This window comes from Mobula hypostoma, chromosome 11, assembly GCF_963921235.1.
Source record: "Mobula hypostoma chromosome 11, sMobHyp1.1, whole genome shotgun sequence".
NCBI classification, from domain to species: domain Eukaryota; kingdom Metazoa; phylum Chordata; class Chondrichthyes; order Myliobatiformes; family Myliobatidae; genus Mobula; species Mobula hypostoma.
In genome coordinates, this window is record NC_086107.1 from 106,022,480 (window position 1) to 106,049,515 (window position 27,036).

Here is a 27,036-nt window from a genome sequence, read left to right on the forward strand (position 1 = left end):
CTGGAAAGTCTTCACTCTCCAGGGCACAGGCCTGGGCAAGGTTGTATGGAAGACCGGCAGTTGCCCATGCTGCCAGTCTCCCCTCTCCACGACACCAATGTTGTCCAAGGGAAGGGCATTAGGACCCAAACAGCTTGGCACCAGTGTCATTGCAGAGCAATGTGTGATTAAGTGCCTTGCTCAAGGACACAACACTCTGCCTCGGCTGGGGCTCGAACTCACGACCTTCAGATCGCTAGTTGAATGCCTTAACCACATGGCCACGTGCCCACGTGCATTCAGTGGTATGCCACTTTATTAAGTACCTCCTGTACCTTATAAAGTGGCCACTGGGTGTGTGTTCATGGTCTTCTGCTGCTGTAGCCCATCACGTGTTGTGCCTTCATAGATACTTTTCTGCACATCACTGTTGTAGTGGGTGGTTATTTGAGTTACTATCACCTTCCTGTCAGCTTGAACCAGTCTGGCAATTCCCCTCTGATCTCTCTCATTAATAAGGTGTTTTCACCCTTAGAACTGCCACTCACTGGATGTTTTTTGTTTCTCATGCCACCCTCTATAAACTCAAGAGCAGGGGCTCCCAATCTTCTCTGTGCCATAGACCAATACCATTAAGCAAGGAGTCCGAAGACCCCAGACTGGGAACCCCTGCTCAAGAGACAGATGTACATGAAAATCCCAGATCCGCAGCGGTTTCTGAGATACTCAGAGCACCCTGTCTGGCACCAACAATCATTTCATGGTCAAAGTCACTTAGACCAATTTTTTTTAGCAATTCTGATGTTTGATCAGAACGACAACTGAACCTCTTGACCATGTCTGCATGCTTTTATGCATTGAGTTGCTGCCACGTGATTGGCTGATTAGACAGTTGTAGTAATGAGCAGGTGTATAGGTGTACCAGTAAAATGGCCACTGAGTGTACATATAACAGAATTCAGAATATAGTGTAGTAACCTCAAAGGAAGATATCACACTGAAGTAAACTGGGAGAACAAAATTCATCTTTCGTTAATGAGAGGTCCATTCGAGAACCTGGTAACAGCAGGATAGAAGAGTCTGTTGAATGGGTGTTCAAGCTTTTGTATCTTCTGCCCAATAGGAGAAGGAGAAGAGAGAATTACCAGGCTCCTTGAATATGTTGGCTGCTTTCTTGAGGCAGTGGGATGTGTAGATGGAGTCAATAGAGGGGATGCTAGTTTGAATGGTTGACTGGGCCTAGTTCACAACTCTCTGCACAGTTTGTTCATTAAGTGCTGTGTTGCATGATGTGGGCAATCATGGTCTTTCCAGGACCATGATTGTTCTTGGCAAATTTTTCTACAGAGGTGGTTTGCCATTGCCTTCTTCTGGGCAGTGCCTTTTACAAGACGGGTGACCCCAGCCATTATCAATACTCTTCAGAGACTATCAGCCTGGGATCAGTGGTCACATAACCAGGACTTGTGCTGCTCATATGACCATCCACCACCTACTTCCACAGCTACATATGACCCTGATCGAGGGACGAAGCGGGTGCTGCACCCCGCCCAGGAGTGACCTGCAGGCGAGCAGAGGGAAGGAGCGACTCACAGCTCCTTTGGCAGAGACGTATCTTCACCCTGCCCAGTAATGGTTTATTATTGTTGCATGTACCAAGACACGGTGAAAAGTTTGTCTTGCATACTGTTCATACAGAACAAATCATTACACAGTGCATTGAATAAGATAAAAACAATAACAATGCAGAATAACGTGTAAAAGCTACTGGAAGTGTGCAGTGCAGGTGAACAATGAAGTCCATAATGAAGATGATTGTGAGATCAAGGGTCCATGTTATGGACAAGAGGTCTGATAACTGTGGGACAGAGCTTTCCTTGAGCCTGGTGCTTCACGCTCTCAGGCTTTGGTGTCTTCTGCCCGATGGGAGAGGGGAGACAAAGGGACGTCTGGGGTGGGTGGGATCTTTGACGATTCCTTTACTGAGAAGAGAGGAGAAGCAACGTGGTGATAGTGATTTTCATAACATTTCATCAAGATGACCCTGTCACTCACCTCCTCAATACCTCCTATGAAGTCAGTGTAGAACCTCCGTATGACACCAGGGCTGATTTCACTGACCTTCATCGCCTTCGCTGCGTTTGTCTCCACGTGAAAGAGGCAGATCGCAGGCAAATCTGGCTCCTTCACTTTGAAGAACGTAGTCACTCGTCGGTTCTCCTTCTTGTCTGTGTTGACCAGAACAAAGATGACCTGAGAGAGAAGAGGCGGGCAGAGGTTAGGAGCTGAGTAATTGGCAGACACGTTGAGTCCTTGCGGAGAGGTCTCCTGAGCCGCATCAGGCGAAGAGCGAGAAGGTGGCAGGTGCACAGGTGGCCGATCGATCGCGCATTGAATCAATTGGACCTCCTGCACGCAGAGGGTTCTTTCTTTCCGCACGGGCTTTCAAGTCTTAGCGGCTTCGTTTGTAGCTCCCACACTATACGTTTCCCAGCGCATACTGTTAGTGACATAACTGAGTAAAAAGTTTTAATTCTACCACTCCGCTGTCGTCCTGGCTCCACACACACGCAACATCTCCTATCTCTCTTACCAGCAGGCAAAAAACAAAGGGCAAATGACTTCAAATATGAACAAACAATCCACTGGAGGAACTCAACAAGTTGAGAGGCAACTATGTAGGAGCGGTGTGGTAGTAGGGGGAAGAATTGTCGATGTTTGTCAGGTCAACCTTCGCTCTCCCCTCTTCCCTGTCGCATTTGCAATGGAGTTGTCCACGGGTGGAAGTTCACGGCAGGGCAAGGGTTAACATAATGTCCGGGCAAGGACAGATTGCGGTCAGCCCAGGCAATAAAGGTCTTTGAAGAGCAGAGTTTCACTTTGCACAGCAAACAATGGAGCCATTAGGCTTGCTGAGCCAAGGTAAGAGAGGGATTCAAGTGAAACCCCTTTTTACTGGGCGTCTCTGGAAATGCAGCTCGTTAGCTTTTTGCTAACAGCCACTGGGCTCTGCAGCGAGGAACCCACCTTTCTCAGGGTCCGTACGTCTAGGATGTACACGACCTTGGACCCGCCAAACCCGTGAGGTTGGAATGTCTCACCCACCCAAACCCCAGTGTGTGTGAATGCTGTGTGATTTACTGCCCCCTGCAGTTGGCTGTTGGCATGAAATCGTACACTACAGACAATTATAAATAAAGTATATTTCAGAATGTTAACCAAACAGTTATTAAAGAAAAGAAAGGAAAAAACAAAAGGGCACATCATAACTAAACAGTCAAATGTGCAGATAAGTTGGAGCTCATCTTGCATTTGTCTTTAACTCACGCACTGGTCCCTCAGTCTGCGTGAAAGCACACACCACCTTCCAAATCTCGCTCAAAACCCATCCCGAACCAACACGAGAGTATTGGTTCTTCCTCCTGGAAGCCACTCATCTGCACAAAGCACCTTGTACAACAGGGACGGCATCCTCAGCCATCTTCCCTCCTGTCTCCTCCCAGCTCCCGCCAAAAAAGACCTCAACCTACACCAGTTTCCCTCACAAAAACCTCTCTGCCCAGCATTCTCTAGAACCTTCTTCCAATTGCACCATCCTGATTGGCTGACACCACATTCCTAAGTTGCACAACAAAGCCCCTTATCTCAGCTCAACCCCAAACGGACTGCTCTTACAGAACTGCTAAAAATGAAATACCTACATAATATCAGCAAAAATCTTAACCATTGCATTAAACAAGGAACACACACCAACTAAAGGACAATTACTTTCTTAACTTCAAATTTAACTTGTAGTTTCTATTACCTTTTAACACCTGTATTGTGAATGGTGACTGATCCTCTAAGTAACAAATTTGAACAAACATAGTTTATCAAATGGTCAATATCCATAACTGTTAGTCAATTCTGTAAAATGTAATTCCTTTGGGGTTCTAACATTTTTCTGTCACTCCTTCTTTGTTTTTTTTCTCTCTCTCTGTTTCGTGGATGTCTGCGAAGAGTAAGAACTTCAGGTTGTATACTGTCGCAAACACGAGGAAATCTGCAGATGCTGGAATTTCAAGCAACACACATAAAAGTTGCTGGTGAACGCAGCAGGCCAGGCAGCATCTCTAGGAGGAGATACAGTCGACGTTTCGAGCTGAGACCCTTCGTCAGGACTAACTGAAAGAAGAGCTAGTAAGAGATTTGAAAGTGGGAGGGGGAGGGGAGATCCAAAATGATAGGAGAAGACAGGAGGGGGAGGGATGGAGCCAAGAGCTGGACAGGTGATTGGCAAAAGGGATATGAGAGGATCATGGGACAGGAGGCCCAGGGAGAAGGAAAAGTGGGGGAAGCCCAGAGGATGGGCAAGGGGTCAAGGGGTATAGTGAGAGGGACAGAGGGAGAAAAAGGAGAGAGAGAAAAAGAATGTGTGTATAAATATAAATAAATAAATAACGGATGGGGTACGAGGGGGAGGTGGGGCATTAGCGGAAGTTTGAGAAGTCAATGTTCATGCCATCAGGTTGGAGGCTACCCAGACGGAATATAAGGTCTTGTTCCTCCAACCTGAGTGTGGCTTCATCTTTACAGTAGAGGAGGCCATGGATAGACATATCAGAATGGGAATGGGACGTGGAATTAAAATCTTATTTCAGTTAGTCCTGACGAAGGGTCTCGGCCTGAAACGTCGACTGTACCTCTTCCTAGAGATGCTGCCTGGCCTGCTGCGTTCACCAGCAACTTTTAGTTTGTATACTGTATACAGTCTCTGATATTAAGTTGATTTATTGAACCATTTCTGTGTTCAGGCTTCAGAATAGTGTAGTGACAGGGGCCGGGCTGTTCTCCTTGTGCAAAAGTAAATAAGGTATGTTTGAGGAGTGAGTGTGAGTTTTCAGAGTCCAGTTAAATCAGCCATGATACACCTGCTTGTAGTTTCCAGGCCGTGCTTCATCAACACCTGAAATTCCATCCGACTTCCCAAAGAGCAAACCATTGACATCACCAACATTCAACCAATAAATGCAACACATCAAAGACATACACAAACAGCTTCTTACGAACTACCTGGGACTTACCTTCCCCAGAAACTCAGGGGCTACACCTTTGAACTTGTCGAACAGAGGCTGATATTCTTTTGATGTCTTGCTGACAAGCAGAAGGAGCTGAGTAGGAACCCCAGACCCGAAGATCTGGCCTGCATACTGAGAAGAAAGAAATGCAATCATCTTCCAAAGCATTTTGTGCGGAGACGTTTATGCAATTTGTTCACTCACAGGATGACAGTTCTGGAGTTTGCTGTCCATCCCTACCTAACTCTTGATCTGACAGCTTTCTGCAGGCTCTCTACGGTAATTCCCATGATTAGAAGGTTGTCCAATCAGGAACAACAAAAAGGCTAGATCTATATTATAGACATGGAGTCATAGAGCACTACAGCAAAGAAACAGGCCCTTCAGCCCATCTAGTTCATGCTGAACTGTTATTTCGCCTAGCTGTTGAGTTCTGTTCATTTGGGCCATGTAAACATTTAGCTGGGATGTACACTTCCCTTGTTATGGGCGTGCACCCAGAGGCTGAGAGGGGATTTATGGGGAAGAAGATGGCAGCCTTTTTGTAGAGGATGTAGTCAGATAAAGTAAAGTTGTTTAAATGAAAGAAAATCTTGTCTTTGTCGTTTGAACGTTAACATAGTCCCATTGACCATTGGCCTAAGGAATCCACGTATTCCCTGGATTTGGAAAGATGAAGGTATCTATGTATTCTACAGAGTTTGGAAGGATGAGAATGATCTGAAGGGGTCATGACAAGGGGGATGTTGCCATGCTCCCAGTAGTAGGAGCTTCTTGAATGGGGTGATCTGGCGACAAGATCAAGGGGCAGTCCCTTACAACTGAGAGGTAGAAAAATTCCTTCTTATAGAGGGTGATGAATCTCGGGAACTTTAACCGAGGAGGTTTTTGGAGGCTAAATCATCGGAGGTAATTAAAAAGGAGGTGGATACATCTTTGAAAGATTGAGAGCTCTGGGAACTGCCACAGTACTGTGCAAAAAACAACTTTCATGATATATGCGAGTGATGATAAACCTGATTCTGATATGGGTCTCTATTGTGGACTGAGAGTGGGAAGGGGGCAGGAAGAAGGGAATCATGGTTGGGAAAAACAGATGGGAAGGGGAGAGGGAGTTGGAAGCACCAGAGAGACATTCTGTAAGGATCAATATACATTATACTTTATACTTTATTGTCGCCAAACAATTGGTACTAGAATGTACAATCATCCCAGCGATATTTGATTCTACGCTTCACACTCCCTGGATTACAAATATTAAATATTAAAAATATTAAAAATAGTTAAAATTAGTAAATATTAAAAATTTAAATTATAAATCATAAATAGAAAATAGAAAAATGGGAAGTAAGGTAGTGCAAAAAACCCGACAGGCAGGTCCGGATATTTGGAGGGTTCGGCCCAGATCCGGGTCAGGATCTGTTCAGCAGTCTTATCACAGTTGGAAAGAAGCTGTTCCCAAATCTGGCCGTACGAGTCTTCAAGCTCCTGAGCCTTCTCCCGGAGGGAAGAGGGATGAAAAGTGTGTTGGCTGGGTGGGTCGTGTCCTAAACCAGTTGTTTGGAATCAAACGACCTTCCCTGGTGTGTCAGGGCTGGGTGTGTCTACACACACGCCGCCTCCCACCCCGGCACTCGTTTTCTGCCACCTGTCCCGCACCCCTCCCGTGGCACGCCACCCTCGCCATTCCCAGCATCCTTTGCTCCAGCCAATTTACAAACTCACCCTCTGCTCCACATTGACAAGTACAGTACTGGGTATAGGTCTTAGGCATTCTAGCTACATATATGTGTCTAAGGCCTTTGCACAGTACCATATAACATAAAACATAGAACACCACAGCACAGTACAGGCCCTTTGGCCCATGATGTTGTGCCAACCTTTTAATCTACTCCTGGATCAATCTAACCCTTCTCTCCCATATAGCCCTCCATTTTTGTATCAATCATGTGCCTAACTACGAGTCTCTTAAATCACCCTAATGTATCTGCCTCTACCATCAGCTCTAGCAACATGTTCCACGTGTTTACCACTCCCTGTGTACAAAAACCTACCTCTTACATTCCGCCCCCCCCCGCGTACTTTCCTCTCGTCACCTTAAAATTATGCTTTGTATTAGCCGCTCCCACCCTGAGAATAAGGTGCAGGCTGCCCACTCTACTAATGCCTCTTATTATCTTATACACCTCTATCAATACACCTCTCCTCCTTCTCCATTCCAAAGAGAAAAGCCCCTCCTCACTCAGCTTTTCCTCATATGACAATAAGAACACTGAGGCTGTCTACAGGAAGGGTCAGAGCCGTCTCTATTTCCTGAGGAAACTGAGGTCCTTTAACGTCTGCCGGACAATGCTGAGGATGTTCTACGAGTCTGTGGTGGCCAGTGCGATCATGTTTGCTGTTGTGTGCTGGGGCAGCAGGCTGAGGGTAGCAGACACCAACAGAATCAACAAACTCATTCGTAAGGCCAGTGATGTTGTGGGGATGGAACTGGACTCTCTCACAGTGGTGTCTGAAAAGAGAATGCTGTCCAAGTTGCATGCCATCTTGGTCAATGTCTCCCATCCACTACATAATGTACTGGTTGGGCACAGGAGTACGTTCAGCCAGAGACTCATTCCACCGAGATGCAGCACAGAGCGTCATAGGAAGTCATTCCTTCCTGTGGCCATCAAACTTTACAACTCCTCCCTTGGAGGGTCAGATGCCCTGAGCTGATAGGCTGGTCCTGGACTTATTTCATAATTTACTGCCATAATTTACCTATTACTATTTGACTATTTATGGTTCTTTATTATTTATGGAGCAACTGTAACGAAAACCAATTTCCCCCAGGATCAATAAAGTATGACTACTACGACCACTACTACTACATGACATGCTTTCTAATCCGGGCAGCGTCCTCTGCACCCTCTGTAAAGCTTCCATGTCCTTCCTAAAGCGGGGCGACCAGAAAAGGAGATCAGGTCTGGGGTAGGAGGCCTCACTTTGACAGGTGTTTGCAATGAAAGGTGGGGCAGGCTTGAGGAGCGGAGTTGTCCTCTCCTATCCCGCTGTCCCTCTTTTCTCGTGCAGGCCAGCCTGGGTTCGGGCAGAAGATATCCAAGCCCATGGAAGGAGTTTTATAACAATCCAGTCAGTTCCACGCACACCGTTAGCAATGCACTTTCACTGCAGATAGGCTTAATTAACAAATTTAGTGAGGGATGCGGCCTCTTATCTCTAGTCCGGTGATGGAATTAATCCCGTAACTTTTAGCCGGCTGGTGGTGTAGTGGCTTCCGCACCAGACTCCGAGGCAAGTGGTCTCAGGATTAAGTCCAGCCTGCTCCTCGTACACTTTCTATTGATGCCGGGATGAGCACTGAGCTGGCAACTCGACCTCGTGAAAAACAGACAGAAATGCTAAAGAAACGACATGGTTGCCACCCGATGCACTGGCAAGTGCCGAAAGGAACAACGATTCAGTAATTAAGGCATTGAATAAGGCTCGATCACCAGTTCTTTATTCATCCTACATTAGGGTTCGTTCATCCTACATCCTAATTAAGTGAAGGCCATGGTTAATGGAATTTAATTTTGCTAACTGCTCCAATGGGATCTGAACTCATGACTGGATCAATATTCCTGGATACTAATTTAGCAAGTTCTCCACTGTGCCATGATGGAATTGAGTCTCTGTGGCCAAGTTTGCAGTGAATGCAGGTGGAGGGGTAGGAATCTGTAAAAAGGCTTGGACAGATTAGGAGAATAAGCAAAGAGATTAGGGGAACGGGCAGATTAATGCAGCGTTGGGAAGTGCATGGTCATGAAGGAGGACAATTTAACATGGAGGAATCTAATGACATGCGGGGGGTGGCGTGGTCGTAGAGTGGTTAGCAGTGATGTGTGGATAGGCATTGAAAAGGCTTGCCACAGGAGGGCGCAGGTTTAAGGTGCTTGGGAGTAGGTACAGAGGAGATGTCAGGGGTAAGTTTTTTACTCAGTGGTGAGTGCGTGGAGTGGGCTGCCGGCGACGGTGGTGGAGGCGGATATGATAGGGTCTTTTAAGAGACTTTTGGATAGGTACATGGAGCTTAGAAAAATAGAGGGCTGTGGCTAACCCTAGTAATTTCTAAGGTAGGCACAGCTTTGTGGGCTGAAGGGCCTGTATTGTGCTGTAGGTTTTCTATGTTCCTATGTTTCAATAAGGCTGAGGAAGATCGTGGACCTACTATAACCCCTAACCTCCTCGATTATCCCAATATTCCCTTGGGAACTGTTCTTTTTGCAAAGGATCTGTGGTTACCCGCATTCTCAGTCCTCTCGTGTTAAGAGTTCAGTATGAGTTTGGACGTGGAATCATTTTCCAGCTCACTAGGCTCTCCAGGACTGGACGGCTCTGTCGCTGGGGCCTAACATTCACCACCCACCCCGAATCCTCCCCCCCCCCCACTCTGCGGCAGTGTACATTACCGTGGGATTGTACTCGGTCACCAGGCGGAGTTCGTTGTGCCGCAAGAAGTGAATAATCTTCGTGACGTTCGGCTTCAGGTGACCTTCCTCGAAGGCATAGTCAGCGCGCCCTTCATCGAACTGACAGCAATAAAGAGAAGACAGGAGAAACTGCAGGTGCTGTATTCTTGAGCAGCATCCGGTAAAGAGCAGACTGACAAGGGCATTGGCATGCAATGCAAAGTGAATTGTAAGTCAAAGTAAAGCTATTAGCAAACTACATTTATGACACTATATTACTACCATAAGATTAATTTTCTTGCAAGCACTTACAGGAAAATAAAGAAATTCAATAGAATTTATGGAAAGACTATATAGACAAAACCAATGTGCAAAAGAAGCCAAACTGCGAAACAAAACTATACTGAGAACATGAGATGTAAAGTCCTCGAAAGTGAGTCTGTACATTGAGGAATCAGTTCAGAGTTGAGGTGAGTGAACCTCTAGGCAGATTGGTGGAACAGAAACATGAGAAATTCTATACTGGAAATCCAAAGCGACACACGCAAGGGCTGGTGAGACCCAGCAGCATCTATGGAAATGAATAAACTTTTTTGTTCGTTGTTTCGGGCCAAGACACTTCTTCTGGACAGATCAGTAGAACTTTCTTTTCTTGGAGGGTGTGGGACTTGATCCCAGAGGGAATTAGCAAAGAGGGAAAGCTGGTGGGATTATGGATTGAGTGACGGAGTGGGCTGGAGAGAGATGGGACGAAGCTCATGTGGCAAATTAACACACAACTATCACTCTGTGGAAGCTGACTTGATCTTACCTCTTTGAAAAGGGTGATGGTGCTCCTGCTGATGTTAAACTTCTCCCAGACGGTTGTGTTGTAGGTTACGGCGAAAGACAATCTTTTCAGCTTCTGAGCCACATCACTGAAAGCCTCGGCCTCCAAGGACTTCAGATCCTGGCGTGGGGAAGGAGCATGAAGAGAAGTCACAAGAGGCAATGAACCCAGAGTATCAGCAAACACGAGCAGGAGTCCTGACCAATTCCGCCCCCATTCTCCCCAAAGTGTGGGACGCCATGGTAACACAGCGGTTAGTGCAACACTATTACAGCTCAGGGCGTTCCCGAGTTCCAAGTTTACTTCTGGCACTTTCCGTAAGGGGTCTCTGTGAGTTTTCTCCGGGAGCTCTGGCTTCCTCGCACAGACCAAAGATGTATCGGGGAAGTTAATGGATCATTATAAACTGTGCCATGGTTAGGTTAGGGTTAATCGGGGTTGTGGGGTTGCCGGGGAGGCATGGCTTGAAGGGCCAGATAGGCCTACTCTGCGCTGTATTGCTAAATAATTAATTATATTAAGCTTGTCGTAGCCGGAAGGAGAGGGGCGTGGTGGTATTGGGGGCAAGCCCCCACTACCTATTAAAAGCTTCCAATGGCGGGTGTCTCAGGTAGCCTCTGACAACCAAGTCCAGCTCCTGGCCTTCACGTGTGGCTTAGCTACTAAGCCCAGCAGAACTGTTTCTGCTGATAGGAGAAGGGGCAAAGGTGGGTTACTGGCACCTTAACACCAGTCGCTTTGGGCAGATGGGGCTTGTCAGCCGTGGTTGGCAGCTCGTCTAGGAGACGGAAAACTCGGATCTCTAACCTCTGCTGCCTTGTGGCTGCACCCACTCATGGGGGGGGGGTCTTCAGGAGTAAACCCCAAGGAAAAATCCGGAGCTGGAGTCCCTACGTTGAGATCAACGCTGACTGGCAACTCCTGCGACACCATTGATGCCAGACTGTATCGGTCTCTGCCGCTCCCTCAGTTGCTTGGAGAGGGGGAGCTTGCTACATGAGCAATAGCAGGCTCCCCATATTGTACTCTCCTGGCTTGTGTATCACAACTAAGACGCAACATCCAGGGTCAAGCCCAACCATCTCCTCCTCCCCAAAATGTGGGACTGAGAGCCATTCAAGTATTTTAAAGAAGTTGAAAAAATACGATCAGTTACCACTTTATGAGGTACACCTGTACACCTGCTCATTAATGCAAATCTCTAATCAGCCAGTCATGTGGCAGCTCAATGCATAAAAGCATGCAGACACGGTCAAGAGATTCAGCTGTTGTTCAGACCAAACATCAGAATGGAGAAGACATGTGATCCATGTGACTTTGACTGTGAAATGATTGTTGGTGCCAGATGGGGTGGTTTAAGTATCTCAGAAACTGAAGATCCCCTGGGATTTTCATGCACAACAGTCTCTAGAGTTTACAGAGAACGGTGGGAAAAACAAAAAACATCCAATAAGCGGCCGTTCTGTAGGCGAAAACGCCTTGTTAATGAGAGAGGTCAGAGGAGAATGGTCAGACTGGTTCAAGCTGACAGAAAGGAGGCAGTATAGTAACTCAAACAGCCACACGTTACAGCAGTGGTGTGCAGAAGAGCATCTCCGAATGCACATGACAAACCTCGAAGTGGATGGGCTACAGCAGCAGAAGGCCATGAACATACTCTCAGTGGCCTCTTTAGTAGGTACAGGAGATCCCTAATAAAGTGGCCACAGAGTGTAGGTTATCATTCTGTAGATACAAGGGATTCGACAGAGGCTGGAAATCCAGAGTAACACACACAAAATGCTGGAGGAACTCAGCAGATCAGGCAGCATCTATAGCGAGGAGCATACAGTTAACATTTCAGGCTGAGATCCTTTATCAGTACTAGTGGGGAGTCTCAGCCCAAAATGACGACTGTTTATACAAAATACTCTGCAGATGCTGGGGTCAAAACAATACTCACAACACGCTGGAGGAACTCAGCAGGTCGGGCAGCATCCGTGGAAACAATCAGTCAACGTTTCGGGTTGGAACCCTTCATCAGGACTGTAGGGGGAAGGGGCAGAGGCCCTATAAAGAAGGTGGGGGAGGGTGGGAAGGAGAAGGCTGGTAGGTTCCAGGTGAAAAACCAGTAAGGGGAAAGATAAAGGGGTGGGGGAGTGGAAACAGGGAGAGGATAGGCAGGAAAGGTGAAGAAGGAATAGGGGAAAACACAATGGGTAGTAGATGGAGGCGGAACCGTGAGGGAGGTGATAGGCAGCTGGGGGAGGGGGCAGAGTGTAAAGGGGATAGGGGAACGGAGGGGGAGGAAATTACTGGAATTCCCTCTTCACTACCCTCCCCCCACCTTCTTTATAGGGCCTCTGTGCCTTCCCTCTTCAGTCCTGACGAAGGGTTCCGGCCCGAAACGTTGACTCATTGTTTTGACGCATTTTGTGTGTGTTGCTCCTGTCATTGTACAGAATATTCCAGATTCAGGGTCAGATGAATTGTCGATGACTTACGTGAGGTGAAATTTGTTGTTTTGCAGCAGCAGAGCAGTGAAGAAATAAAATTACCATAAATTACTAAAGCAAACCAATTATGCGCAAAAGAGAAATGAGGTAGTGTTGGCTGTTCAGAGATCCTTCAGAAATCTGATACTGGAGAGGTAAAAGCAGTTTCTGAATCGTTGAGTATGGGTCTTCAGACTCCTGTACCTCCTCGCCGACAATATTCCCTCTAATTTGTAATGACCAATGAGCGCAAAGATCTTGCGCTGCGCAGTTTGTTGCCCGGTGACAACAACAAGTGTGAATCAATAAGTTCTTCAATTAAAACAGTATAAATAAGCCAGTTCTAAACTCTGCGGACAAATCATCACAAACTCCACATTGTCAACACTGTCCACATCAGAAAGCAGAAAAGGAAATATGATTGTATATGATTGTGAAATATATTTAACATGCCAATGAGGTAGAGGGTGACACTGTGTGCTGTGTGTGTGTGTGTGTGTGTGTGTGTGTGTGTGTGTGTGTGAGAGTGTGTGTGTGTAGATTGTGGTGTGTGTGGTGTGTGTGTGTGTGTGTGTGGTGTGTGTGTGTGGGGGGAGCACATGGAGGTTGTGTTGTGTCTGTGGGTGCTGTGTGGTGTGTGGGGGGAGGAGGACACGGGAGTGGTGTTGTGTCTGTGGGTGGTGTGTGTGTGTAGATTGTGGTGTGTGTGGTGTGTGTGTGTGTGTGTGTGTGAGAGTGTGTGTGTGTGGAGATTGTGGTGTGTGTGTGTGTGTGTGTGTGTGTGAGAGTGTGTGTGTGTGTAGATTGTGGTGTGTGTGGTGTGTGTGGGGGGAGCACAGGGGAGTGGTGTTGTGTCTGTGGGTGGTGTGTGTGTGGGGGGAGCACAGGGGAGTGGTGTTGTGTCTGTGGGTGGTGTGTGTGGGGGGGAGCACAGGGGAGTGGTGTTGTGTCTGTGGGTGGTGTGTGTGTGGGGGGAGCACAGGGGAGTGGTGTTGTGTCTGTGGGTGGTGTGTGTGTGGGGGGGAGCACAGGGGAGTGGTATTGTGTCTGTGGGTGGTGTGTGTGTGGGGGGAGCACAGGGGAGTGGTGTTGTGTCTGTGGGTGGTGTGTGTGTGGGGGGAGCACAGGGGAGTGGTGTTGTGTCTGTGGGTGGTGTGTGTGGGGGGGAGCACAGGGGAGTGGTGTTGTGTCTGTGGGTGGTGTGTGTGTGGGGGAGCACAGGGGAGTGGTGTTGTGTCTGTGGGTGGTGTGTGTGTGGGGGGAGCACAGGGGAGTGGTGTTGTGTCTGTGGGTGGTGTGTGTGTGGGGGGAGCACAGGGGAGTGGTGTTGTGTCTGTGGGTGGTGTGTGTGTGGGGGGAGCACAGGGGAGTGGTGTTGTGTCTGTGGGTGGTGTGTGTGTGGGGGGAGCACAGGGGAGTGGTGTTGTGTCTGTGGGTGGTGTGTGTGTGGGGGGAGCACAGGGGAGTGGTGTTGTGTCTGTGGGTGGTGTGTGTGTGGGGGGAGCACATGGAGGTTGTGTTGTGTCTGTGGGTGGTGTGTGTGTGTGGGGGGAGCACATGGAGGTTGTTTTGTGTCTGTGGGGGGAGCACAGGGGAGTGGTGTTGTGTCTGTGGGTGGTGTGTGTGTGGGGGGAGCACAGGGGAGTGGTGTTGTGTCTGTGGGTGGTGGGTGTGTGGGGGGAGCACAGGGGAGTGGTGTTGTGTCTGTGGGTGGTGTGTGTGTTGGGGGAGCACAGGGGAGTGGTATTGTGTCTGTGGGTGGTGTGTGTGTGGGGGGAGCACAGGGGAGTGGTGTTGTGTCTGTGGGTGGTGTGTGTGTTGGGGGAGCACAGGGGAGTGGTATTGTGTCTGTGGGTGGTGTGTGTGTGGGGGGAGCACAGGGGAGTGGTGTTGTGTCTGTGGGTGGTGTGTGTCTGGGGGGAGCACAGGGGAGTGGTGTTGTGTCTGTGGGTGGTGTGTGTGGGGGGGAGCACAGGGGAGTGGTGTTGTGTCTGTGGGTGGTGTGTGTGTGGGGGAGCACAGGGGTGTGGTGTTGTGTCTGTGGGTGGTGTGTGTGTGGGGGGAGCACAGGGGAGTGGTGTTGTGTCTGTGGGTGGTGTGTGTGTGGGGGGAGCACAGGGGAGTGGTGTTGTGTCTGTGGGTGGTGTGTGTGTGGGGGGAGCACAGGGGAGTGGTGTTGTGTCTGTGGGTGGTGTGTGTGTGGGGGGAGCACAGGGGAGTGGTGTTGTGTCTGTGGGTGGTGTGTGTGGGGGGGAGCACAGGGGAGTGGTGTTGTGTCTGTGGGTGGTGTGTGTGTGGGGGGAGCACAGGGGAGTGGTGTTGTGTCTGTGGGTGGTGTGTGTGGGGGGAGCACAGGGGAGTGGTGTTGTTTCTGTGGGTGGTGTGTGTGGGGGGAGCACAGGGGAGTGGTGTTGTGTCTGTGGGTGGTGTGTGTGTGGGGGGAGCACAGGGGAGTGGTGTTGTGTCTGTGGGTGGTGTGTGTGTGGGGGGAGCACATGGGAGTGGTGTTGTGTCTGTGGGTGGTGTGTGTGTGGGGGGAGCACAGGGGAGTGGTGTTGTGTCTGTGGGTGGTGTGTGTGTGGGGGGAGCACATGGGAGTGGTGTTGTGTCTGTGGGTGGTGTGTGTGTGGGGGGAGCACAGGGGAGTGGTGTTGTGTCTGTGGGTGGTGTGTGTGTGGGGGGAGCACAGGGGAGTGGTGTTGTGTCTGTGGGTGGTGTGTGTGTGGGGGGAGCACAGGGGAGTGGTGTTGTGTCTGTGGGTGGTGTGTGTGTGGGGGGAGCACAGGGGAGTGGTGTTGTGTCTGTGGGTGGTGTGTGTGTGGGGGGAGCACAGGGGAGTGGTGTTGTGTCTGTGGGTGGTGTGTGTGTGGGGGGAGCACAGGGGAGTGGTGTTGTGTCTGTGGGTGGTGTGTGTGTGGGGGGAGCACAGGGGAGTGGTGTTGTGTCTGTGGGTGGTGTGTGTGTGGGGGAGCACAGGGGAGTGGTGTTGTGTCTGTGGGTGGCGTGTGTGTGGGGGGAGCACAGGGGAGTGGTGTTGTGTCTGTGGGTGGTGTGTGTGTGGGGGGAGCACAGGGGAGTGGTGTTGTGTCTGTGGGTGGTGTGTGTGTGGGGGAGCACAGGGGAGTGGTGTTGTGTCTGTGGGTGGTGTGTGTGTGGGGGGAGCACAGGGGAGTGGTGTTGTGTCTGTGGGTGGTGTGTGTGTGGGGGGAGCACAGGGGAGTGGTGTTGTGTCTGTGGGTGGTGTGTGTGGGGGGGAGCACAGGGGAGTGGTGTTGTGTCTGTGGGTGGTGTGTGTGTGGGGGAGCACAGGGGAGTGGTGTTGTGTCTGTGGGTGGTGTGTGTGTGGGGGGAGCACAGGGGAGTGGTGTTGTGTCTGTGGGTGGTGTGTGTGTGGGGGGAGCACAGGGGAGTGGTGTTGTGTCTGTGGGTGGTGTGTGTGTGGGGGAGCACAGGGGAGTGGTGTTGTGTCTGTGGGTGGTGTGTGTGTGGGGGGAGCACAGGGGAGTGGTGTTGTGTCTGTGGGTGGTGTGTGTGTGGGGGGAGCACAGGGGAGTGGTGTTGTGTCTGTGGGTGGTGTGTGTGTGGGGGGAGCACAGGGGAGTGGTGTTGTGTCTGTGGGTGGTGTGTGTGTGGGGGGAGCACAGGGGAGTGGTGTTGTGTCTGTGGGTGGTGTGTGTGTGGGGGGAGCACAGGGGAGTGGTGTTGTGTCTGTGGGTGGTGTGTGTGTGGGGGGAGCACAGGGGAGTGGTGTTGTGTCTGTGGGTGGTGTGTGTGTGGGGGAGCACAGGGGAGTGGTGTTGTGTCTGTGGGTGGTGTGTGTGTGGGGGAGCACAGGGGAGTGGTGTTGTGTCTGTGGGTGGTGTGTGTGTGGGGGGAGCACAGGGGAGTGGTGTTGTGTCTGTGGGTGGTGTGTGTGTGGGGGGAGCACAGGGGAGTGGTGTTGTGTCTGTGGGTGGTGTGTGTGGGGGGGAGCACAGGGGAGTGGTGTTGTGTCTGTGGGTGGTGTGTGTGTGGGGGGAGCACAGGGGAGTGGTGTTGTGTCTGTGGGTGGTGTGTGTGTGGGGGGAGCACAGGGGAGTGGTGTTGTGTCTGTGGGTGGTGTGTGGTGTGTGTGGGGGGAGGAGGACATGGGAGTGGTGTTGTGTCTGTGGGTGGTGTGTGTGTGGGGGGAGCACAGGGGAGTGGTGTTGTGTCTGTGGGTGGTGTGTGTGTGGGGGGAGCACATGGAGGTTGTGTTGTGTCTGTGGGTGGTGTGTGGTGTGTGGGGGGAGGAGGACACGGGAGTGGTGTTGTGTCTGTGGGTGGTGTGTGTGTGGGGGGAGCACAGGGGAGTGGTGTTGTGTCTGTGGGTGGTGTGTGTGTGGGGGGAGCACATGGAGGTTGTGTTGTGTCTGTGGGTGGTGTGTGGTGTGTGGGGGGAGGAGGACACGGGAGTGGTGTTGTGTCTGTGGGTGGTGTGTGTGTGGGGGGAGCACAGGGAGGTTGTGTTGTGTCTGTGGGTGGTGTGTGTGTGGGGGGAGCACAGGGAGGTTGTGTTGTGTCTGTGGGTGGTGTGTGTGTGGGGGGAGCACATGGAGGTTGTGTTGTGTCTGTGGGTGGTGTGTGTGTGGGGGGGGGAGCACATGGAGGTTGTGTTGTGTCTGTGGGTGGTGGGTGGAGCTGGTAGGCCTGAGCTCTGAACCACGGCCGCTCTCCTACCTGGAGAAACCCGACGACGGTAACCGGGGCGGACTGGATGAAAGCTTCAGCACTGGGCACGTCGTTCAGCACTCGCGCCGATTGCTCCTTATCTGTAAAACAAACTCCCAGTGACTCCCGGCGCTGATGCAGGAGACCCCCCCCCCCAGAAAACCCGTCAAAAACGAGTTTGTCCCTCAACAGTAGAGGATACTGTATTCCAGGAGGGGAGGAAGATTCTGCTGAGGGAGAATCCATTCCTCAAAATGGAATCACAGACTCAAGCGTGTGGAAGTTGAGGGGAAGTGGTGAGAGGGTTTGACGTTGGTTAGTGTTACTGACTTCATCAGCTTTGCGGAGGTGTTGGAAGGGCAGCTGGAATTACTGATGTGATGAGTGGCTTAGAGTGGGTGTCCATTCATGTCAGTCTGGGCTAGAGGAGAGACCACCGTCCTCACTAACCTCTGATCCCCAGACACGTTAGCACTGATGGTCCGCTGTGAGCACAAACAAGGCATGGAAGACATCAGCATGCACCAAAATCCTCTGCGAAGACAGACCGGGGAACAATGCAGTACCCTCCCTCCGACAGCGAGACACTCCCTCAGTACTGTCCCTCCGACAGCGAGACACTCCCTCAGTACTGTCCCTCTGACAGTGAGACACTCCCTCCGTATCGTCCCTCCGACAGTGTGACACTCCCTCGGTACCGTCCCTCCGACAGTGTGACACTCCCTCGGTACCGTCCCTCCGACAGTGAGGCACTCCCTCGGTACCGTCCCTCCGACAGTGAGACACTCCCTCGGTACCGTCCCTCTGACAGTGAGACACTCCCTTGGTACCGTCCTCCTGACAGTGTAACACTCCCTCAGTACTGTCCCTCTGACAGTGTGACACTCCCTCAGTACTGTCCCTCCGACAGTGTGACACTCCCTCGGTACCGTCCCTCCGACAGTGAGACACTCCCTCAGTACTGTCCCTCCGACAGTGTGACACTCCCTCGGTACCGTCCCTCTGGGTACTGTCTCTCTGACAGTGTGACACTCCCTCGGTACTGTCCCTCCGACAGTGTGGCGCCCCCTCGGTACCGTCCCCCCCGACGGTGAGGCGCCCCCTCGGTACCGTCCCCCCAACGGTGAGGCGTCCCCTTGGTACCGTCCCCCCGACGGTGAGGCGCCCCCTCTGTACCGTCCCCCCCCAACGGTGAGGCGTCCCCTCGGTACCGTCTCCCCCCCGACGGTGAGGCGCCCCCTCTGTACCGTACGGTGAGGCGTCCCCTCTGTACCGTCCCCCCCCAACGGTGAGGCGTCCCCTCACGGTGAGGCGCCCCCTCGGTACCGTCGCCCCCCCGACGGTGAGGCGCCCCCTCTGTACCGTCCCCCCGACGGTGAGGCGTCCCCTCGGTACCGTCTGAGGCGCCCCCTCGGTACCGTCCCCCGGACAGTGAGGCGCCCCCTCGGTACCGTCCCCCCGACGGTGAGGCGCCCTCTCGGTACCGACCCCCGACGGTGAGGCGCCCCCTCGGTACCGTCCCCCCGACAGTGAGGCGCCCCCTCGGTACTGTCCCCCCCGATGGTGAGGTACTCCTTCAATGTCTCTCTGGGAGCCCCAACTTGGATTATAAATTGAAGACTAACTCAGCTGCAATAGACGACCCCACTAAAGCAAAACTGACAATCAATAGGTTTATCTTGATAATAACTTCACAAGGTTGTGATATTTTAAGCTGCTGTTGTTTTACGTCGTGGTGCATTGTAGCTGCTGAGTAGTTAGCCTGCTCCTTAGTCTTTCATCCACTCATGAGTAATTGTTCTGCTCAGCTTATTTTCAAAATAATAACTCGTGCACTTTAGGCACCGGGTTTCTCCCATTTTTCTCTGAGTTCGACAACATTACAGAGTATAGATTGAGAGATAGATTGTTCTAGAAGGATGCCATAGTGAAAACATTATATTTGAAAGGTGGGGGAGGGGAGGGAGAAACGCCAGGCTCAAAGCTAAAAAAAAAATCTACTTCAAACAACAGGAATTCTGCAGATGCTGGAAATTCAAGCAACACACATCAAAGTTGCTGGTGAACGCAGCAGGCCAGGCAGCATCTCTAGGAAGAGGTGCAGTTGACATTTCAGGCCGAGACCCTTCGTCAGGACTAACTGAAGGAAGAGTGAGTAAGAGATTTGAAAGTTGGAGGGGGAGGGGGAGATCCAAAATGATAGGAGAAGACAGGAGGGGGAGGGATGGAGCCGAGAGCTGGACAGGTGATAGGCAAAAGGGGATATGAGAGGATCATAGGACAGGAGGTCCGGGAAGAAAGACAAGGGGGGGGGGACCCAGAGGATGGGCAAGAGGTATATTCAGAGGGACAGAGGGAGAAAAAGGAGAGTGAGAGAAAGAATGTGTGTATAAAAATAAGTAACGGATGGGGTACGAGGGGGAGGTGGGGCCTAACGGAAGTTAGAGAAGTCGATGTTCATGCCATCAGGTTGGAGGCTACCTAGACGGAATATAAGGTGTTGTTCCTCCAACCTGAGTGTGGCTTCATCTTTACAGTAGAGGAGGCCGTGGATAGACATGTCAGAATGGGAATGGGATGTGGAATTAAAATGCGTGGCCACTGGGAGATCCTGCTTTCTCTGGCGGACAGAGCGTAGGTGTTCAGCAAAGCGGTCTCCCAGTCTGCGTCGGGTCTCGCCAATATATAAAAGGCCACATCGGGAGCACCGGACGCAGTATATCACCCCAGTCGACTCACAGGTGAAGTGATGCCTCACCTGGAAGGACTGTTTGGGGCCCTGAATGGTGGTAAGGGAGGAAGTGTAAGGGCATGTGTAGCACTTGTTCCGCTTACACGGATAAGTGCCAGGAGGGAGATCAGTGGGGAGGGATGGGGGGGACGAATGGACAAGGGAGTTGAGTAGGGAGCGATCCCTGCGGAATGCAGAGAGATGGGGGGAGGGAAAGATGTGCTTAGTGGTGGGATCCCGTTGGAGGTGGTGGAAGTTACGGAGAATAATATGTTGGACCCGGAGGCTGGTGGGGTGGTAGGTGAGGACCAGGGGAACCCTATTCCTAGTGGGGTGGCGGGAGGATGGAGTGAGAGCAGGTGTACGTGAAATGGGGGAGATGCGTTTAAGAGCAGAGTTGATAGGGGAGGAAGGGAAGCCCCTTTCTTTAAAAAAGGAAGACATCTCCTTCGTCCTAGAATGAAAAGCCTCATCCTGAGAGCAGATGCGGCGGAGACGGAGGAATTGCAAGAGGGGGATGACGTTTTTGCAAGAGACAGGGTGAGAAGAGGAATAGTCCAGATAGCTGTGAGAGTCAGTAGGCTTATAGTAGACATCAGTGGATAAGCTGTCTCCAGAGACAGAGACAGAAAGATCTGGAAAGTGGAGGGAGGTGTCAGAAATGGACCAGGTAAACTTGAGGGCAGGGTGAAAGTTGGAGGCAAAGTTAATAAAGTCAACGAGCTCAGCATGCATGCAGGAAGCAGCGCCAATGCAGTCGTCGATGTAGCGAAGGAAAAGCGGGGGACAGATACCAGAATAGGCACGGAACATAGATTGTTCCACAAACCCAACAAAAAGGCAGGCATAGCTAGGACCCATACGGGTGCCCATAGCTACACCTTTAGTTTGGAGGAAGTGGGAGGAGCCAAAGGAGAAATTATTAAGAGTAAGGACTAATTCCGCTAGACGGAGCAGAGTGGTGGTAGAGGGGAACTGATTAGGTCTGGAATCCAAAAAGAAGCGTAGAGCTTTGAGACCTTCCTGATGGAGGATGGAAGTATATAGGGACTGGACATCCATGGTGAAAATAAAGCGGTGGGGGCCAGGGAACTTAAAATCATCGAAAAGTTTAAGAGAGTGAGAAGTGTCACGAACATAGGTCGGAAGGGATTGAACAAGGGGTGATAAAACAGTGTCGAGGTATGCAGAAACGAGTTCGGTGGGGCAGGAGCAAGCTGAGACAGGCAGGTTTGTGGATCTTGGGTAGGAGGTAGAAACGGGAAGTGCGGGGTGTGGGAACTATAAGGTTGGTAGCAGTGGATGGGAGATCCCCTGAGCGGATAAAGTCGGTGATGGTGTGGGAGACAATGGCCTGGTGCTCCTTAGTGGGGTCACGATCGAGGGGTAAATAAGAGGAGGTATCCACGAGTTGTCGCTGTGCCTCGGCAAGGTGGAAGTCAGTACGCCAGACTACAACAGCACCACCCTTATCGGCGGGTTTAATAATAAGGTTAGGATTAGTGCGGAGGGAGTGGAGAGCAGAGTGTTCCGAAGGAGTGAGGTTGGAATGGGGACAAGGTGCGGTGAAGTCGAGACGGTTGATGTCCCGTCGGCAGTTAGCGATAAAGAGATCCAGAGCAGGCAGAAGACCAGAGCGGGAATATGAAGAAGAGGAGGGTTGAAGACGGGAGAAGGGGTCATCGGTGGGGGTGGAAGAGTCCTTGCCGAAGAAGTAGGCTCGGAGACGGAGACGGCGGAAGAAAAGTTCCGCATCGTGGCGAACACGGAACTCGCTGAGGTGTGGGCGAAGGGGGACAAACGTGAGGCCCTTACTGAGAACAGAGCGTTCTGCCTCCGACAGTTGAAGGTGGGAGGGGATGGTAAAGACCCGGCACGGATGAGAGCTGGGATCAGAGGGGGGAGGGGGGAGGCTGGGGGTGTCAATGGAGAGGGGAGGGTTGGAGTGAGAGGAAGATGGAGCCTCTGAGGGCCCAGGAGTTGACGATGGGATCTGAGGAAGACGGGGCTGCGGAGTGGTGGTGGGGGAAGGGGAGACGGGAGTCACAACAGCAGCACATAAAGACCAGGCCTGGAGTTCAAGGCTGGAGTCACAGTTGGTGGTTGCGCAGTTTTTTTTCTCCAGTTCTCCCATAGGGTTTCGGCCCGAAGCATCAACTGTACTCTTTTTCCATAGATGCTGCCTAGCCTGCTGAGTTCCTCCAGCATTTTGTGTGTGTTGCTCGAATTTCCAGCATCTGCAGATTTTCTCTTGTTTGTGCTGAACAATCATTCAGGGGCCCTGTGCCCTGAATGATGAAATATCAGTCCTAGGCCCTGTACCCTGAATGATGAAATATCAGTCCTAGGCCCTGTACCCTGAATGATGAAATATCAGTCCTAGGCCCTGTACCCTGAATGATGAAATATCAGTCCTAGGCCCTGTACCCTGAATGATGAAATATCAGTCCTGGGCCGTGTGCGAAACATAACAAACTCTTTAGTTTTTGGCTCTTGGTTATTGTGTTAATGGACAGTAGGCCTTTACTCCATGAAATGAAATAATCAAACAGGGCTGTGAGCCTTGTGTACTGAACATTGTGATTTGTCTCATACCAGGAGGTTGACACAATAAGTAGTAGGGTCAGTCAGCACCTGAGGTGGGAAATGGAAAATTCGACTGTTCATTTCCCTCCATAGATGCTGCCTGAGCTGCCGAGTTCCTCCAGCAGTTTACTTATTTATTTATTGAGATACAGCGCGGAATAGGCCCTTCAAGCCTTTCACGCCACACTGCCCAGTAATCCCCCGATTTAATCCCAGCCTAATCACGGGACAATTCACAATGACCAATTAACCTACCAACCGGTATGTCTGTGGACTGAGGGAGGAAACTGGAGCACCCAGAGAAAACCCACACAGTCACAGGGAGAACGTACAAACTCCTTACAGACAGCGACGGGAACGGAATCTGGGTCACTGGGTTAACCACTATGCTACCATGCCGCCCGTATCTCACGTGATGCTTAAGATTCCAGCAGTCTCCTGGGCCTTTTGTTCCGAAGCTGTCTGTCCTGGGCTCTGGAAAATGAATTAGCAGCCCAGGGTCCTGTATATTGTACTTCCAGACCTGGGCCCTGTCTACTGAACTACCGGCCCTGGGCCCTGTATAATGAACTACCGGCCCTGGGGCCCAGTCTACTGAACTACCAGCCCTGGGCCCTGTATAATGAACTACCGGCCCTGGGCCCTGTATAATGAACTACCGGCCCTGGGCCCTGTATACTGAACTACTGGCCCTGGGCCCTGTATAATGAACTACCTACCCTGGGCCCTGTTTACTGAACTACTGGCCCTGGGCCCTGTATAATGAACGTTAGCCTTGGGGTTTCTTCTCTGGTTTAATTCACAGAATAGATTCAGGGGTTGGGGGTGGTTCAAGACAGGTCTGGAGTCCAGTCTAGGCACCCAGCCCCAGTGCTCTACAGGCAGTTCGCACCCTTTCCAGCTCGGTGGCATTCTTCCTGTAGCAGGTGAACAGAATCATGCACAAAACTCCAAGAGCAGTTTCACCAACATCCCATAGAGTTGTGACATGATGCCCCAACTCTTGCTTCAAAGCTCTAATTACCAGACTGCAAAAACTCATTTCAGGGAGGTAGCATCATCAATTTGCGGGAGACTTCCCGGAGAGGTGGGATGTCTGCAACAGAGTAGCTCCTTAGCAGCTAACCAGCTAGTTCAAATAACGTTAGCTATGCTAATGAACGAATGACACCTGTTAAAGGGTCTCGGCCTGAAACGTCGACTGCGCCTCTTCCTATAGATGCTGCCTGGCCTGCTGCGTTCACCAGCAACTTTGATGTATGTTGCTTGAATTTCCAGCATCTGCAGAATTCCTGTTGTAAACTCACCTCAACATGTCTTTTACAGTCTAACCCACCATGGGCAATAGAAGAGTCACTGTTGCAAACAGTGCAGCGAGCAACACTGTCATTATTTTTGACCCCTATTAGACAGGGGTACACTTTAGTGTAGTCTGGGGGGACGTACGTTTTATATTTTCTTTTTGGAACACTCTGCCACTCTGACTTTTTTTGGAACTCTCTTGCTCTCGCTCTCTCTCTATCGCGCACATGCGCGCTCTCTCGCTCGTGGTCGCTCTCACTCGCGCTCGCTCTAAAAAAAATCAATTTCTGGGACATTGTATATAATTTGCGGGCACCAGGGAGCCACTATTAATTTGCAGGAGACTCCCGGACTTTCCGGGAGAGGTGGGATGTCTGAATTACTGAAGTCAAGCATGCCATAAAGCTTTTTCTCCACCCTGTCTACCTGCATCACCGCTTTCAGGACTTTGAGGAAGGGAGCCCTGGGGAGTTGAAGTCATTCAGAGCCTGGCCCGGAGTGAAAAGGCTGAGAGGCTCGAGTGATGTCGATCTGTTTGACTCCTACCTGCTGGAGAAGGCTTTTCTTCTCTGTTACTGTCCTCTCCCTCGGCTTCTCCTTGTTGGCCAGAGTCCTGGGCGGGGAGATCACCTCCAGCCCTGAGGAAGAGCAGAACGAAGAGGAACAGGGAGCAGGAGGTCATTTTGAGTGGCCACTCAGACAACACAAACACACACACACACACACACACTCACACACAAGCAGAACGCTAGCTGGAGCCTGCTGAGCTCTCTGCCTGACGTGTGGCTGAATTATAATGCTGGCACCAAAGAAATCTTGACCTTGGAGCAGGTGTGGGAACAGGGCAGGTGCCGGGCTGATTCTCACCGGCAGCGTACACAACGCTCGCCATCATGACACTCATTTGTTGAGTTTTTTTTCCAAATGCCTGCGACTTAGTGGTGAAAAAACATCAGGACGGCGAGAACCTCAAACTGAAACAGGAACTGCGGGCCCCAAGATTGAGACAAAGGGTTGACCGTGGCCCGGCAGAGCGCTAAGTAAGAGTTCAATCCAAGTCCCGTTCCTGACTGGAATCCCAATTCTGATCCAGCTCCAGCTTTTGATTGAGATCCAGCTCCAATCCAGTCCTGCTCCTGATCCAGGCCGGTTTGTGCTAAGAATCCCTCGGTGTGCGCAGCATGAAATATTGATATGCATAAATAAATATTCATTGGTTTATTTATCTGCTTTAAAGTTAGCAATGTACTATGGTGACATTTAGAAGTATAGACATAGAGAGTTATTCAGGCATCATTTCAATGCCAGGTCTTTTTTAAAGAGTCCCAATTAGTCAGACTTTCCCCTCCTTTCCCCCAGAGCCCTGCAGATTTTCCCCAGCAACTACGAATCCAAATTCCACTTCTGGAAGTTCCTCTTGAACTTGTTTCCACTGCACCATTAGACAGCGTGACCTGCATCACAACAGCTCGTTACCTGCGTGAAAATTTCTCATCTCTCCTCTAATTCCTCCGTATTACCCTTCTTTGGTTCCCAGTGGAACCACCCTCCCTTTACGTACCCTGACAATCTCCGGAGATTTTCATGGTACTTTCCCACATGAGCACCCACTCGGTTCAGAGTATGTGAGTCTGACAAGGGACAGAGGTAATGGCAGACACAAGAGCAAACACACACACAGTACAAGTGACCCAGGTTCAATTCCCACCTCTGCCTGTAAGAAGTTTGTATGTTCTTTGTATGTGACTGCGTGGGTTTCCTCTGGGTGCTCCGGTTTGCTCCCACAGGCTAAGGATATAGGTTAGTTGGTCATTGTAAATTGTCCTGTGACTAGGCCAGGATTAAATGGGGGGATTGCTGGGTGGTGTGGCTCGAGGGTCTGGAAGGGCTTATTCTGCGCTGTATCTCAATAAATAAAATATAAACTCACACACGTGTGCGTGACTCCGAAATGGGAGACAGGCAGAAATATAGACAACAGGAACACAGAGACAAAAACACACAGACACATACCCATACATGCACACGAACTGATATTCAGATTGTACTGACAATGGTCTAATGGTCCACCGTGGCTTTGATTGGACCTAAATTAAAGCTACATGATATGATTCATGTCCCTCCCCAACCCCCTCTCCCAGTACAGCTTCAACTCGATTTGACCAAGACTTCGGTCCAGTGATCCGGGACTTAGAACGAGTGTCATTTACCGCCGTGCCCTGTAAACTACGGGACACTGCTTGAGTTCTCTTTGTATGCCACATCCGGGCAGTGCAGTCACGAAGAAGGCACACCAGTGGCTCAATTGCGTTCAGAGTTGGAGGAGATTTGTCACCATAGACTCGTGCAAATTTCTACAGATGTACAGCAGAGAGCATCCTGTCTGGTTGCGTCATCAGCATGTTTGGAGGCTCCGGTGTGCAGGGATCGCAGGAGGCTGCAGAGGGTTCTGGACTCACCACGCCCCATCACAGGCACAACACTCCCCGCCATCAAGGTCACCTTCAAGAAACAGTGCCTCGAGGAGGTGGCGTCGGTCACAAAGGACCCTCACCATCGGGGACATGCCCCCTTCTTCTTGCCAGCATCAGGGAGGAACCAGAAGCCTGAAGACCTACAGGCTTCTTCCTCTCGGCCACCAGCTTTCCGAACGGTCCCTGAATCCATGAGCACGACCTCATTATTCCTTTTTATTCTGCACTAACTGTAATTTATAGTAATTTTACGTCCTTGTACTGTACTGCTGCCATAAAACAAGTTTCCCATCAGGTGCGACACTGATGATAAACCCGATTCCGAGTGAGGAAGATGAAACTGCATTTCCATCCTTCTGGTCGGGGGGAGCTGTATTTGGACGCACCTGCTCCCCTCACCTTGAACCAGCCCCCAGCCCACTTTAATAGATCAATAACTAATGCAAAGGGTGGTGGGGTGG

The 27,036-nt window shown here is 50.9% G+C and overlaps 1 protein-coding gene across 1 annotated transcript in view; it reads right to left on the bottom strand.

Annotated features, from left to right (window-relative positions):
* LOC134353522 (endoplasmic reticulum resident protein 27) overlaps positions 1–26,782 on the bottom strand; it is a 92,420-nt gene extending 65,638 nt beyond the window's left edge. Inside the window, exons 1-7 of the mRNA XM_063061521.1 lie at positions 26,656–26,782; positions 24,648–24,739; positions 17,492–17,614; positions 10,302–10,439; positions 9,491–9,610; positions 5,043–5,168; positions 2,035–2,232 (exon numbers count right to left, since the gene is read on the bottom strand). Of these exons, the coding sequence (XP_062917591.1) occupies positions 2,035–2,232; positions 5,043–5,168; positions 9,491–9,610; positions 10,302–10,439; positions 17,492–17,614; positions 24,648–24,739; positions 26,656–26,782 (924 nt within the window). The remainder of the gene's footprint in view (positions 1–2,034; positions 2,233–5,042; positions 5,169–9,490; positions 9,611–10,301; positions 10,440–17,491; positions 17,615–24,647; positions 24,740–26,655) is intronic.
* Positions 26,783–27,036: the final 254 nt, after the last annotated feature.